The sequence below is a fragment of the Trachinotus anak genome, unplaced genomic scaffold (assembly GCF_046630095.1).
Source record: "Trachinotus anak isolate AG129_WGS33_773 ecotype Australia unplaced genomic scaffold, CSIRO_AGI_Tana_v1 ptg000001l, whole genome shotgun sequence".
In the NCBI taxonomy this organism is placed as follows: domain Eukaryota; kingdom Metazoa; phylum Chordata; class Actinopteri; order Carangiformes; family Carangidae; genus Trachinotus; species Trachinotus anak.
The window spans coordinates 17,830,659-17,846,747 of NW_027273852.1; the positions used below are offsets into that span (position 1 = coordinate 17,830,659).

The 16,089-nt window shown below is 41.1% G+C and overlaps 1 protein-coding gene across 1 annotated transcript in view; it reads right to left on the reverse strand.

Moving 5' to 3' along the window:
* Positions 1 to 16,089, reverse strand: part of xpo4 (exportin 4) — a 63,850-nt gene that overhangs the window by 26,374 nt on the left and 21,387 nt on the right. Inside the window, exons 7-8 of the mRNA XM_071481691.1 lie at positions 15,218 to 15,330; positions 1,260 to 1,417 (exon numbers count right to left, since the gene is read on the reverse strand). Of these exons, the coding sequence (XP_071337792.1) occupies positions 1,260 to 1,417; positions 15,218 to 15,330 (271 nt within the window). The remainder of the gene's footprint in view (positions 1 to 1,259; positions 1,418 to 15,217; positions 15,331 to 16,089) is intronic.

Consider the following 16,089-nt stretch of genomic DNA (forward strand, 5'->3'; position numbering starts at 1 on the left):
TGGGTAACTCCATTTGTTACTCAACTGGAAGACAAAGTCTTCCCTCCCCGGCCAGTTTCCCATACAGTGTGCAGATGCTAGAATCAGAGACCTTAAAAAACAAAACACAGACTCAACAAGCAATTACTTCCTGTAAATAAAGTAGAAAAGGCACAGTGTGAGTCACACTTGTTGGCCTCCATCACTTGTTGAGTCTTAGAATATAAGAAACATGAAATCCTTGAGATACCAGAGGAAGATAAAACCTACTCAGACTGTAGCCAAGGATAATGTAAAATCAGCTGTGCTCACTGATCCTGCGTTTTGGATGCTGCAGGTTATGGAATGAAAATGTACAGCTGAGGTTTTAAAAAAGCATTATATTTAGATTACATGCACAAAAGACTTATCGCCTTTACTACACGATAAACATCTGAGCTGTCTCAACGATTCAAGACAATTTTTAACTCATCTTCTTCTGCAACTCCTGCGTGATTCCTAAAGATTTAAGTATTAACCTCAATCATACACCATCATAAAAGAGTCTCAAATGTTTTCTAAGTTCAGCAATTAGTCCTTTGCATTCATATGAGTGTTATTCCCAGAACTTTATAATATTTTTATATTTTCCCATAACTCAACACAATAAGAATCATTTAGCAAAGGGGAAGCTAATGCAGTGTAGCGTAATGGGTGTGTAATGGCCCCTGCCTCTGTGTGGGAACCACTTTCAATTGGCAGGTTTGAATTAGTCCCCATCTGTTATTTCTCAAGCCTCATCTGTCAGTGTGGTGGAAATGACTCAAAGGTTGTTTAGTATCAACTGGAACAAAAATGGAATAAGCTCTATTGAGCGATTTACATTTGAAAACAAACAGGTCTCTGCTTTAAGCTTTTGGTTCCTTAATCAAAAAAAAAAAAAAAAAGAGTGACAACCAGGTTAATAATGTCACAGAGCTTTCAGCACAGTGGAGTCTCAATGGTTTAGGTTTGATAGTTAATTACTGTAGCTTCTATTAGTAACAGTATCTTGCCTGTCTGGTAATTGGTTGAATTTTTGTTACACAAAACAATTGGAATTTGTTTCGTTACTGTGCCTTGTGAAACAAAAACTACAGTTGGCTTCATTTCCCACCAAACAAACAAACTACTACTACTAAACAAAAAGACCTGATCAGGGATTCAAAAGGATTCAGATTCAGTTCAAGAACCAGATTAATACAGTTGCTAATATAATTACTGTACTGCACATTGCTTTATTCCAGCTCAGTCACACCTACCCGTTGATCATGCTCAGCAGGCCCTCCACAAGGTGAGCCAGGTAGGAGACCTGGGCGCTCTCGTCAGGGAAGATGGGCCCGTGCATGGAGGCCAGCTGAGCCAGGCACTGCAGGGAGTCCTGGGCCATGTCCGAGTCCTCGCGAATCTTCCTGTGTACCTGAAGATGAGGAGGAAAGTAGTTTCATTTTGTGTTCTTTTATGTTCTTTTGCTTTGCATTTACAAACTATGAGAGGAAAGGAACCAACAGGTATATCAGATATCTGAACACTGTTGGAAAATCAGCGCCATGGGAAAAAGAATGGACGGACTGAATCTATGTGGAAAACCCCTGCTCTCTGTCACTTTCAACAACTGACTGAAAAAGCACAGTCGTTTCAGTCTTGTCCTCTTGCCCACCTGCTACATGAAGAGAGACAAGGATGGAAAAAGAAAAAAAGCTTTCTTCAATTTCTCCCCATTTCTCTTTAATACGGAGGGAAAGCTACACTGAGCCAGTACTGTGGTTGGAGTGAGCGTCTGAAAGCTTCCATGGCTGAGTACCTGCACGGCTGCAGGGCATCTAGCTGAGATCCTCACACAGAGACTGACATGAAAGACAACAGCAGCAGCTTAAAACTCATACAATGCTCATACAAAAATGATCTAGCTGTAAAAATGTTTAAACCACCTGAAAGGAAATTACATTGTATTAAATTGCTTTTTTTTCTCTGACTTTTAAATTGGTGACACCTTTGGCGTGTGTGGTCTTAAAAAACATCCATGATGGGTCCACAGGGAGGTCAGAGGTCAGGAATACCAAGAGTGCAACAACTTACTCAGCAATGACACTTGAGCTTACTTGACAATAAGGTTGTCTAAACCCGTATCCTTTGCTTCCCTGTTTGTTATTGTAATGTACGTACATGTTAAACTCTGCTTGTTTTATTTATTTATTGTGTCTCAATTTATATTCTGTGTTTTGAATTTTTAGGGCGTGCAAATTACTGATTCTGAATTTGAATTTAGTTTTGGGAAAATAACTGTGTGTTTATGTCTAAACTTTGAACAATCTAATTTGCATCGACATGTTTAAAATTCAGGTGCACATTCACCACAACTAACCCAAAATTCATAATCACTGTCAGACCTCCGTGAAAAGTTTCAGTACACAAGTCGTGATAATAAATTCAGTTTGTGGAAAGCTTTTAGTCTGTGGTGACGCTTAAGACTGGCAAATTGTCTTTCAAAAAAAAAAAAAAAAAGAAAATTTTTTTTGCTCTGTTCTAAAAACAAGGGTTGCACATTACGGACACATTAACAACCATGCAGATCATGTATATTATCCTTAATCATTCAAGTCTTGGCGTACCCTTAATGATCAACTGTAGTTAACCATCAGTAATATTTTCTATATCATGAGCGACCAACCTGTGTCTGCAGCGTTCTCACATTAAATCTAAGACTCATTACGACCTTATCAATGCCACACAGGGTGTACGTTAATACAGTTTTCATACATGTCATACATGTTGAAGTATGACAGAAAACCAGTCAGGATAGTAAGGCCAGCAATTGTTTATTAATAGTATGAGTTTATACTTACTTTATTATCACATTTTTATAAATAATTCCCCACTATATAACAATAGTTAAAAATTACGTTGTTGACTGAAACTCCACTATTGACTGTACAATTTGTCGCACCAGTGTCACCTGTAGTATATAGAAGTGAAACATCTACTGACCACAACCACATACAAAAAAGTTATAACTGTTACTGTACAAGGCAAGTAGGAAAATATTCAAAACCTAAGTAAATCAAATTTAAGACTTTTTAACAGTTTCTACAGCCTTTATTTGAAGGAACTGCTTTCGATGTGTTTCAAGTATTCCCAAGATGTGCAGAAACCCTGTGATGACCAGGGATTGTGAATTTCTGAAAGGAGAAACAGTGATTCAGGTCATAGCCCCTAAAAATATTTAATCCACTCACATTTTGATTTGGCCCTGATGCTTTGGTGATACTGTTATGCTTTTTGTCAATGACAATTTAAATTAAACTGCACTGCAGATAATATCACTTTGAAACAGAAAAGTTGTAGACCAAGAATGAAAAGGTGAACCTTCTCCTGTCACCACAGGAAAAACAAACACACATCAGCTCATACCCAGCAGGATTAATACTCACTGGTGTAACCCACTCCCCAGCAAGCTGAGGCGTAGCAAAATGGCGAAATGATTTTCAACACGTCTGTCTTCAGACACTGTGACCCTGGTCTCAAACAATCACTGAGCTCGTCTGAGCCCACAGACCGCCTCAATCAAACCCCGAGAGCAAAGATCTGGCTCCTTCTGGACAAGATCTGTTCAACTCAGTCTCATCTCAGTCAAGAGCTGCTGCTCAGTTGGGGGATTTGGGGTTTTGTCCGTGCTGAGCTGTCACACTCCAGCAAGAGAAGAGGCATTGTTGGTTCCATTTGTGCACACAGACAGACACGCATATACAGTAAGGTAGCAGCAGTAAAAGCACTGCGAGTCATCACAGCCTCTCAGCAACATGTGTATCCACTGTCGGCACTGTGTGGACGTCTGGAGCTCAACTGCTTTCCTCCTGTGAGCTGGCTCTCTCTCTTCTCAGCCAGACCAAGCTCTTTTCCTCTTTCGTCTTCTTCTCCCGTCTCTTGAACTGTCATCCTCTTAAATCCAGAGTGAGTGCTTCTTCACCAACCCCACACACTATGCCAGCACACAGCCTCATCGCTGAAGCAATCAAACTTTCAACCTCCCTCTCCCCTCTCCCTGTCGCTTCTTCCTCCTCCTCCTCCTCCTCCTCCTCCTCCTCCTCCTCCTCTCAAATCATCTCACTTCCTCCCCCTAAATTCTTTCTTGCAGCCTTTCTCCACTCCTCCTCCTCCTCGTCTCTTCTCTCTCTGCTCTCCAGCTGGGGTGCCTGGCCGGTTGTAAGCCACACTGCTGGGAAGAGATCTCAGATGCTAACGTAGCATAGCTACCATATTCTTTGCTGCTGCTGCTGCCCTCTTCCAGAGCGTGAAGTCATCCTCTGGAAGAGCTCAGCGAGAGGACAGGGGAGGAAGAGGGCGGGAGGGGGGGGGCGGGGGGCGAGTGAGTGAGGGAGAGAAAAAGAGAGAGGGAGGGGTGGGAGAGGCAGCACAAGGCCAAAGGACTGAACAACGCGAGCTCTAAAAAAGCAGCTGCACCAGCGAATGATCCATGCGATGCCAGTAATGTCAGCCGCCTTGAGTCTGACTATAGTTAGAGATACATAACGGATGTGTGTGTGTGTGTGTGTGTGTGTGTGTGTGTGTGTGTGTGTGTGTATGTGTGTCAGTATGTGGGGAGTGGGATGGATGGAAAGAGAGAGAACAAGATACAACAATATGAAACATGTTGGGAATGCAGATCAGATGACAGTAGATTTTGCACACTGATTAATCAATGGATTTGGTATCAGTGAAGCATTAGCCGCTGTTCTTCACGCCATTGTAACAGTTGCTAATTCGATTCTTACTACGTTTGCTTTGGCAGTGGGCTTCACTTTGTACAACCAGTAGACCAAGAATGTGGGAAAAAACAAGTGGGCTCTGTGTTTATGGACATTTTTTGATACTCTTGCCTGTTACGATAACTGAGTTTCAGTGCTGATACCACAACAAAGCCGATACAGACAGATTTTATATATATGTGTGTGTGTGTGTGTGTGTGTGTGTGTGTGTGTGTAAGGAATGCAAACATATTTTGTTATAAAAACCTTTTTTTTTTCATTCAATAAAAAATACATTCGGAAGTGTTAAATTATGTGTAAACATAAGTAGCTGCGCAAGAACGTAACTTACATTTATTTTTTCTAAATTGTCAAAATGATGATATAAAGAAGAGAAAGTGAACGTGACATAAAAACTATTTGAAGTTCTTTGTTCAGTAATAATTACTTAGAGTCTTTTCTCATTCAATGAATTAATTGTTTATTCTGTAAAATGTCATAAAATATGAAACAGCCTTTTGATAATTTCCCAGAGCCCGCGCTGATGTCTTCTAATTTTTTTTCATTACAGTCCATCTACTGTCATATACAACAAAGAAAAGCATCAAATCTTCACATCTGCAAAGCTGGAATCGGCTAATTCTTGCCTTTTTGGCATAAAAATTGCCTGAAACAATTTATCAATTATAAAAATGGTTGCCTCTGAATTTTCTTTCACTTGTCTCATCAGTTAATCCATCTGAATCTAATAACTGAATCCAATTCAGTGCAAACTTCAGGTTTTTATACTCAGTAGATGAGCTGAGTTACAAGGCTATCAAGTCTCTTATTTAATATTTTATGTCTCCCTTTTCTGTCAGTAAAAAAAATCATCCCTTGCAGCGAATTATATAAACGGTAGCTTATATTCCTTAAATACTTTTCTAAAACACGACTGTGCTCTCTGCTTGTCAGTGTGCACATTGTTAAAGACTGTCAGAGGACGAAACACTACTGTTACTCTATGATGACAAGTGTTTCAGCTCTAGTAAAAAAAAATATATCTGACTGATTAACTTTAATATGATAGTTCATGATAAATATGCTGTGCTGATGATGTCATATCAAAAAAGCCGATCACAGATCAGCTGATTCTACGAGTGTGTTTATTTTTAACTTCAGTTATAGATATTTATATATATTTCATAAGGTTTGGCAGAATAAGTATTTGAAAAGCTGATCTGACACTGATCAGATTCAGTGAAATTCTATCAAACCTTACTGCAGCTTCGTACTAAAGAAGAATAGAGGTTCAATATCAAGCCCTATAAACAAAAAACAATATAACTGGGGAGAAAAGAAAGGGCAATAGGTAATGAGAGAGAGAACCAGGGAGGGGGAGGAGGGAGAAAATGAAGGAGAACGACATGTAGACAATGAGGTGAGGGAAAAGAGTGGAGGAGAGAGGATGAAGGAGCAGATGAGAGTGAGCCAGAGGAAGAGATGGAAAGAGAGAGGAGGGGAGTGGGAGACAGAGAAAGGCAGGGAGAATGAGGAATGATATTTATAGAAGGAGACAAAGCCTGGTGTCTGTTACCTCGGGGGGCTCAGAGGCTCATCTTTCTGTTTTTTCAAATCAACACTGCGCTTCCAACTTATTGTCTTTTGCTTGCTCTGTTCCACCCTCTCTCTCTCTGCCTCTCAGATTGGGTTACTGTCTGCCTGCAGGCCTCTGCTGCAGCCTCATCAGTCCCTGCACTCCACACTGATTGTGTTTACTTGGTAAACACGAAACGCTTTCGCGTGTGTGCTCTTGTTCTTCTATCTTTGTGAGGACCAGGGGTGGGCTTCTATCCGTGTGTTTGCAATTTTATATCACAACAGCAATATACAGTATATATGATAATAAAGTACATTTACTGAAAACCCAATACAGAAGCCATTCATAGATACAAATAAATAAAAAATGACAAAGATGATTACATTTATGCAACATGCATCAATATTGTCATTAATTGTTGGTACTTTGCAATATACATTCATCTATTTTCATTCTGCCGCTCTAGTGAGGATCAATCTTTAAAGGACAGTCTGAGGTTTATGACTTGGTTGTTGGTGTTGGGGTTGGAGTTAAACTGGATTTATACTGGCACACAGCACATGTTGATAAATAGCTCAGCATCAAGATTTCTTCCACTGGTTACACCACCACACCCACAAAACCGATGTATCATACATAATCAGGTGCAGCAAACACAGTGAAGGTTTATATCATTTCATTTACATTGTGAAATGAGTGACGTGGGAAGGTCCACCTCGTTTCATCGCCGCATCTATGTTGTCAAATTTCACTGGAATAGTCTTTCAACAACCTCTACAGGCATCAGGAACTTGCCACCACAGCCACAACATGTAGTAACGTTTTTAGGTGCCGGTCAGCTATGACGTAACTAAGATGGCTGCGATGGCTCTGTGCTGTAGATATGCATTTAACTCCTTGATCTACTACTATACATTCAGCCACAGCCATGTGGTGAAGGTTAGCTAATGTAATATGTCAATAAGTGCCTCAACTAACAATTATATTTGTTATCGATTAATCTGACAATTATTTTCTCGATTCATTGTCTGGTCAATAAAACATTAGAAAATATTAGAAAACGGCTGTCATGATATTGTGGTACTGTGCGCATTCACAAGCGTTTGCAGGGTTACTGTAGTGTGTATGTGTACATGTTCACTTGATGCGCTGAAATAAACCAGATGCATCTGACGGTGCTGTATGGTTTGTGTTTGCATGTGGGTACACACTCAATCACAATTCGATGCTGCTCTCTAATCACTCGGAGCCAAACTGAAATTAAAAACCCAGAGAAACGCAGACAAACAAAAACACACAGCTGCGGCCAAAATTACAGAAGCCTCAGTTTGCGTGTGCTTTTGTGCACTCTCCTTTTCTTCTTCTCCTTCTTTTCTGTAATGGGGGTGTGCAGTGTGAGGTGTTAAATCGACAAAAACGGAGAGGGTTTATTTTGAAGGAGGTCAACAATCACCAGGGTCTTCTTCCTTTTCAATCTCCCATGGCCCATTTATCCTCAAAGCTCTGCCACTCTCCTGAAAATTGCATCCAGGTTTCTCTCCCTCTCTAAATTGTCTTTCTCTGTTCTGTCTTTTTTCGTCATCTCCCCCCATAAAATTACACACCCTGCTCTGTGTCTACAGCCCTTGTTTCGTTTTCTCCTTGCTTTCTCTTCCACTCCACTCAGTCTCCCAAACTCCTTTTTATTTGCTCCCTGTCTCTCGTCCTTCCCCTCATCGCTCCATCCATCTTCAATCACCCCATCACTGAATCTCAGAGCTGTGGAGCTGTCACCAGCTGAAGTGAAATAGAGATGAGACGCCGGGAGTCTGAATCCCACCTGACACTTGAGCATCTCTTCAGCAGCAAAATGGCTGCTACACACTGCATAATTATTGAGCTGATTTCCAAAATAAATGTTTGTCCTGTCAGTTGGAAGGATGATCACCGCCTCAGGCCTGGATAGGACCAACAGCCCTCAGTAATGATCTGGCTCCAGTGTTATCTCATAACTTATTGCAATTGTTGTCAGTGAAACATTAAATGTCATGTCTGACATTTAAAACATCTGGATGGTCACAGAACCACTGGCTAACGGCTTTCACAGGTTATTGTCACTTGTCACTAAGCTATGACGCTGTACTCCCCATTGTAACTGCTGAGGTCTGGGAACATGGCGACATCACTACAACATGGGCAACCTGTTGCACGTCATTCCCCATCTCTTCCCCTCATTTTCTGCTACCTCTATCTCAGTTTCAGCTTTCAAATAAAGGCATAAATGGCCAAAATATATTCATAAAAAAAAGCACACACACACAAACAGAAGCTGTCAGACAGGATGTAAACAAACGTAAACTGTTATCACATTATTTTAATAACTCGAGTTTATGGTCAGAGTGTGCACAACTGAAACATAAAACTAAGGACATCTAATTGCACAGAAACACTGCGCACATACAACTATAATAAGTACATCAGGTCAAAAAGTCAAAAATCAGTTTGTTCATCTGACAGCTTGTGTTTCTTGCCCCGTCTGACGTCTTAGCAGTGACGTGTTAACAGATCTCATTTAACTTCAGTTCCAAAAGTTTGGCCGCCCCTGAGCAGATTACATATTTTGCTTATTTTTGATGTGAAAAACAACTGCTGCAGCAAAGGGACATTTGAATCAACATTTCTTCAACTGTTAATGCACAATTTCTTTTTATTTCATGGACTTAAAAAAATAGGAATACATTAAATAGTGAGTGTGGCACCATGTGCAAAGGTTTGGGCACCCCACTAAGTCAGTTTTCAGTTACTTTGGCAGTTATTACAACATTTTGTATCCAGCTAAGATTCTTTCTATTCTTTATTTATGAATGTTACCTCCTGCAGAGCTCTACAGTTTTCTGAGATATTTTTAGATCTACCACAGATTTTCAGTGTTTTTCAGGTCAGAGGTCTGTGAGGAGTCGTTCCAAAAGCTTCAGCTTGTGTTTCTTGAAGTGGTTGATGGTGGATTTTGATGTTTGCTTTGGATCATTGTTGTAGTTTTAGAAGACAGCCTCTTTTCACTTTCTTGACTGCAGGACATTTACATCCTGAGTTTGCAGATATTTAGTGGAATCCGTTCTTCTCTCTGTCTGTGTAATGTTTCCTGTGCCACACAACCTCAAAGCAGAATATTTCTGCCCCTGTGCCCAAACTTTTGCACGTACCACCTTTACTATTATTTTTTTTTCTATTTTTTTAAGTTCATGAAAACCTAACAGTGCATGTGTATGTATATATATATATATATATATATATATATATATATATATATATATATACAGTCATCCTCAAAATTATTCATACCCTTGCTGATTCTTGTGATTTTTTTCATTTAGTGATGAAATAAATGCTTGTTTTCAAATTTGTGTTTTAGCTTCATGTGACCAACAATTGAAAGAATGACAACAATATAAAATAATTTAAAAAAATCATTTCTGGGGTATTTTATTAACGGAGTCCAAAAAAAATGCCATGTTCAAAATTATTCATACCCTAGTCCATCGTCTTTATTTAATAGTCAATGGCATAGCCTTTATTCTTTATGACTGCTTCCAGACGATTCTTGTACGTGTCCACAAGCTTCTTGCACGTCTCCTGTGGGATGTTGGCCCACTCTTCCTTGGCGAATGCCTCAAGCTGGGTCAGGTTGGTTGGTTTCCTCGCCATCACTCTGGTCTTCAAGTGATGCCACAAATTCTTAATTGGATTGAGGTCAGGACTTTGACTTGGCCATTCCAGGACACTGATGTCATTGTCCTTGAACCATTTCTTGACTACCTTGGCGGTGTGTTTAGGATCATTGTCTTGCTGGTACATCCAGTTTTGGCCAAGCTTGAGTTTTTCAGCAGATTCCTTGACATTTTCATCAAGTATCCTGATATAATCCTCCTTTTTCATGATACCTTGGACCTTGACGAGATTGCCTGTGCCACTGGAAGAGAAACATCCCCACAGCATTATGCTTCCACCACCATACTTGACAGTGGGCACAGTGTTCTTTGGTCTATAGGCTTCTCCTTTCTTCCTCCAGACATACTGGGTATCCATATGGCCAAATAACTCCAGTTTTGTCTCATCAGACCACAGGATGGTTGACCAAAAGCTGGGATCTTGCTTCAGATGACCTCTACAAAAGGCCAGGCGAGCTACCAGATGTTTTTTCCTGAGCAGCGGCGTCTTCCGAGGTTTACGTCCATGGAGACCTCCTCTGTGCAAAACTCGCTCAATGGTGGACCGTGACACCTTTGTCCCTGTCTGCTCAAGGGTTTGAATTAGGGCCTTGGTTGTGGTCCGTGGGTTGGTGTTGACCTCTCGGCAGATTCTCCTGGCAAGTTTGGGGGACACCTTACACTTTCGGCCACGCCCACTGAGGTTTTTGACAGTGTTGAACCTCTTGTGCTTGTTGATGATGCTCTGGACGGTTGAGACAGGGACACCATACTGCTTGGAAATGGCCTTGTAACCCTTTCCTTCACTGTGGGCCTGCACAAGACGCTGACGCAGGTCCTCACTGAGCTCCTTCTTCTTTACCATGATGACCAGAGATTAACAATGACCTGAACACTTTCCCACTATTTATACTCTTCTGGAAAGATGCTATTTTTTTAACCTTGTTTAACATTTGGTCAACAAAAAAGGTATTCATTCCAATGAGACATCATGAAATAACTTTGGGACAATGATGAACACATTTGGGACATTTTTGTTGAGATATTGCCAGGGGTATGAATAATTTTGAACATGGCATTTTTTGGTAATCCGACAATAAAATACCCATGAATTTAAGAGTTTCTTGAATTGTGTATTGTTGTCGTTCTTTCACTTGTTGGTCACATATAATTCATAAACAAACTTGACAAAAATGCATTAGTTTCATCGCAAAAATAAAAAATCACAAAATTAACAAGGGTATGAATAATTTTGAGGACGGCTGTATATATATATATATATATATATATATATATATATATATATATATATATATATATATATATATATATATATATATATATATATATATATATATAAAGATCTGCCCACACAACTATATCATACAGCTGCATTACTGACAGCAAGTTGTAATAAAAATGAATTATCACGTGAGATGAGAAGTCTCTTATCACCAGTCAACCCCCCGGCTGCAGAAACTGACAGCAGCCTCCCGTTTGCACACAACACTGATCAGTGAGGGAGCACTGGAGCCAGTTAATGGGAGACTGACAGACACCCACCCACAGAGGGAGGGAGACTCCCCAGGGCCCCTCAACAGGGCTCTGTGTATGTTTGATGGGTGGGTTACTGCGGTTGTTAACAGGGGCCCCTAATCCTGGGGCCGGGCTCTAATCCTGCCACTGGTCTGCTGTGGACTGTGACCCCGATGGCACGTGTCTCTGAGCGCCCCTCAACACACATACATACCCTGGCCAGCCTGTTACCCCCCGCAGCTGAGGAGACGCAGCAGCTGAGACAGCAGAGCACCCATTAAAGTGAATAAATACACACCCACAGATACAAACACACACACTACATGAAAACACAAAGGCACAACACAGATCCACGCAGAGCGTACAGACAAATATACACGACACAAGCTCAAACTGACGCAGTCCCACAGAGACAGATATGTGCCAACACACGAAAAATGCACCCAACAAAACCAGAGAGGATGCTGTAACACACACACACACACACAGACAGCTGACAGTGCCACAGCAGACTTACAATAACAAACAGTTGAGCTACTAGAAATACCGAAGCGAGGGATGAGACTGGAGACCTGAAAACTGAAACCAACACAAAACACATCCTGCAGATTCCAGCAGCAAAGAGAAGCGACCAAAAAATGACAAACATTTTTATCCATGCCAAACTGCCGTGATCGGCCAATCAAATCCTTGATTAGGCCTGTCTGCTTCGTATATTAAACCTCTGATTATGTTCGCTGCTTAGAGCCAATTACAGTCATTTGTGATTGCTTTGAGAGTTGACAATCAGACTTCAAACTTTTTCGGCTGCATGAAAACATTTAGTCTGTCAGTGAAGGGTGATTATCAGGCACAGTGGTGGAAAAAACAACAAGTAAGCATCTGCAGACAATCGCAAACAATCAAAATTAATCAAAAGAGAAATGCATTTAGAATTAGTTCTCAAAACATGTTTGTTTTTGCTGCAGATTTGTTTTATTTTCACTTTTAACGAGATATGATGCATAAAACAAATCATTTTAAACAGCAACAGAGACACTCGAGGGCATATATGCAGTGTTAAAGCTGAAGGAAAGATGCTTATGAATGTGATGAATGAAATATTGTTGCACAGAGAAACTGCACCAGTTGTGTGATCAGATGGACAAATGACAGATAATTGCAGTCAGAGCTGAGAAAGCTGCATATTTAACCAACAAAATAAATACGACTAACCTCAAAAAACATAATGATAACACAGCTGAATGGATGTGTATCTGCATAGCACATGTTACATAAAATGATCTCACTGAGCTGCACAATCTTGTAACTGTAAATAATCATTTTTGTTCACATCTAAATTGCCAGGAGATTTTTTTTTCTAAATAATGTGATTCTCTGAAAGAACAATAATATCAAATCAAAGTTCTGTCTTCCTTTTAAAACTACTTAGATTTCAGACTTAAAGGAAACGCTTGAACCAAAGCCGACCTCTTCTGTGTGTGAGATCCAAACACAAAAGATGCACTGAGGTTATTACAGAGCGTAAACTTTGTTCCTCTAAAAGCGCAACCACAGAAACAAAGAGCAGAGTTTCCATTGAGCATCTGTTAAAAAATATGAGTATTAAATAGAATTAACAGGAAAACTAGAACGTCTTTATTTACTTAATAAAACTTTCAAATGTCTGATAACAAACAACTCCAGGCTTTCTGCCTTTCTACTTCTGTAACTGAAAAAAAATGTAGCTGCACAGGCAGCGACAGGACTGTAAGAAGGAGTCAAGAAGCTCCAAACAACTTCATTCCAGAACAATGACAGAAAGCATTTTTCACTGTAAAGCAAACCATTTTTATGGACTATTAATCTGTAAATTCTGAGTACGGTAATTTACAAACCCAGTAGTCCTTCAGAGGACAGACCAGACTTTGTATCCCAAGAAGTGTGCTACAATAGTCCTTACAAAAACTACAGGTACAAATGTTGCTCAAAAGGAGAAGAAGCAGCAGCAGCAGAATGAACACATGTGATTAAGCTGCAGTGGAGCAGAATTTAGTTGCGGGCAGGTTAGAGCCCTGACTCACCACGACAACTTCAAACAAACAGCACCAGAAGACACAAACTGATGGGTCACCTCACATCTCCTGTGAAAAGTTGCACTTGAACACACCACAACACTGTGGCCCACTGAGCTGACTGCTAACATGTCTGTACTACGTTCTGCACCTGCATTAGAAGAAAAAAGTCTTTATTTTTATCCCTCTGATTAAATCTGACCGCACACTAGGATAATAAATTGAGAGTGATTTGTGTTTTGTGACACAACAAAAGGAAAAAGAAAAAAAAATACATGTATAAAAAACTGCACAATCATGACTTCAGTAGCCTCTGAACCTCTGAACGTGCTGAATCACCCTCATCAGGGCTGATTCGAGCCAATGATACCTAATGCTGACTGTTGGTGTGTGTCAGAAAGGCTATGAGAGTGGATCAGTATTTGGCAGTGTGCACTGGTTAAGTGAGGCTGGAGTACTTAGAGAAAGACAGAGAGGTGGTGAAGAAGTACGACAATATTTTGCAATAGGCAGATGAAAGGTTGTAGTAATGGAGCGGTATTTGGCAGAAAAGGGGTTGTAATGTTTGAGCAGTTTTTTGCAGGAGAACAAGTCTTTTGTCAGGAAGCAGCAGGAAGAATCAGTTAGTACAACAGTGATTAGTAGTTGACTGATAAGACTGGAGTAGTGAACATGACCCAAAACAACAAGTGTAACAGTACAGTCAACAGGTAGATGACAGGAAGGTGGTAGTGGCAGTGGAGCAGGTAAAGGCTTAAGGAAGGGAGCAGTATATGGCAAAAGGCAGCTAAGAGGGCAGAGTAGTGGCTCAGTATCTGGAGATTGAGCAGCCAGAGGGTTTGGACGGATGCTGAATGGAAGAAGAGCTGACCGGTTTGTTCCACACTTCCCCTCCACACCGTTTGCTTAGCCAGCGTGGGCCGCCTCTTTAAACACACAAGTCACTGCACAAAAATACACATTTACTTCACCGGGCGGTCCCCTGGACAGTAACACAATAACACGACCCCACTGCAAAGCACCCATAAATCTACTTAATGGTGCATTAAAGGAACCCACAAAAAGTAGTAAAAACTTCACATGTGCCAAAAGGACGAGGTCAAGTGAGCTTTCTTTGCCCAACATGAAAAGGCAAACTGTCTCTCTTTGTTTATCATAAATAAACCACGATCTAGACGTCAGGAAAGAAACCGAAGAAGAGAGGATAAAGCGGGACACGAGAAAACTCCAGTGACCTCCCTGACAGAGAGAGGGGGGTGGATGGAAAACAGGAGGAGATGAAGATTAATTGACAGGGTACATCAGTGAGCATGGCATATGCAGGTTTTGACAAGGTAATTTAAAGAGTTTTCTTTTCCGTAGTGGCGTGTAAAAATGAAATAGAAGTGCAAATTTATCAGTAAAACAAAGGCAAAACATTTAAAACAACTGTGGCCCAGAAAATTTCAGATTCAAAAAAGTTCACAACAAGAACTCACAACTTGAAAACTGAACAATTAACATAGGTTTTAAGAATTTTAAGGAGCAAAAAAAAAGTAATGCGAGACATTTTCAAGACTTTTTCAGGGCTGTAAAACACCCTGAGACAGATGAACACACAGTGATGGACGGGCTACTCACAGTGAAGAAGAGGTCCATGACGCGGGTATCCAGCAGCGCTTCCCTCCAGGACTCCGTAGGCTTGAGCGTGACGTTCTGCGTGGCCTCGAACATGGCGATGTAGTGGCGCCCCAGTGACCCGCTGACAGTTAAGGCCAACAACAGCATGTAAAGAAGGAGGAGGAGGAGGAGGAGGAGGAGGAGGAGGAGGAGGAGGAGGAGGAGCGGCACACACAAAAACACCAGCTCCTGTCACTAAGCTCCCTCTCAATGGGTATTTTGGTCTCTGTGTGTGACTCTTTGGTTTCGTGTGGCTGCAGCAGAGACTTGTTAACTAACTCTCCCTCTCATTAACCCTGTCGATTTTTATTCCAGACAAGAATTATTTTTTTTTTTTTCTCACCCTCCCCTCCTTGGTTGCTTTGTTTTCTTGTCCTCCCTTCCTTCTCTTTCTCCCTCGTCAGCTCTTCTCTTGCCACAGTTTTCACTCTTGCCTTCTTTCTCACCCTCTTTTCCTCTCCTCCTTCCTCCGTTTCAACCGGCTTTATCTTTTCCAGTCTCTGCTCTCTGACTCTCCTGACACCCTCTTCCCTTCCTGTCCTCCTCCTCACCTCTCTTCCTACCAGAACTCCCTCCTTTTGCACACTCGGGTTTCTCTCCTCCGCTTTCTCAAGATCTTAAACTCACAAGACACTCGCTCTCACTGCGGCCAATCCAGACTCTGAGTTACTCTGCCTCTTTGTCCACTCCTTTACAAGACGTCCTTGAGACTCCTTACTGCTCTGAAACACTCCCTCTTCCTCCTCGGCCAATCACCAAGTCTCTCCTCCTGACTGCTCTCCAAGACCAAAGCAAGGCTCTGTTTTTGCCCCCATAACAAACACTCCTCACTT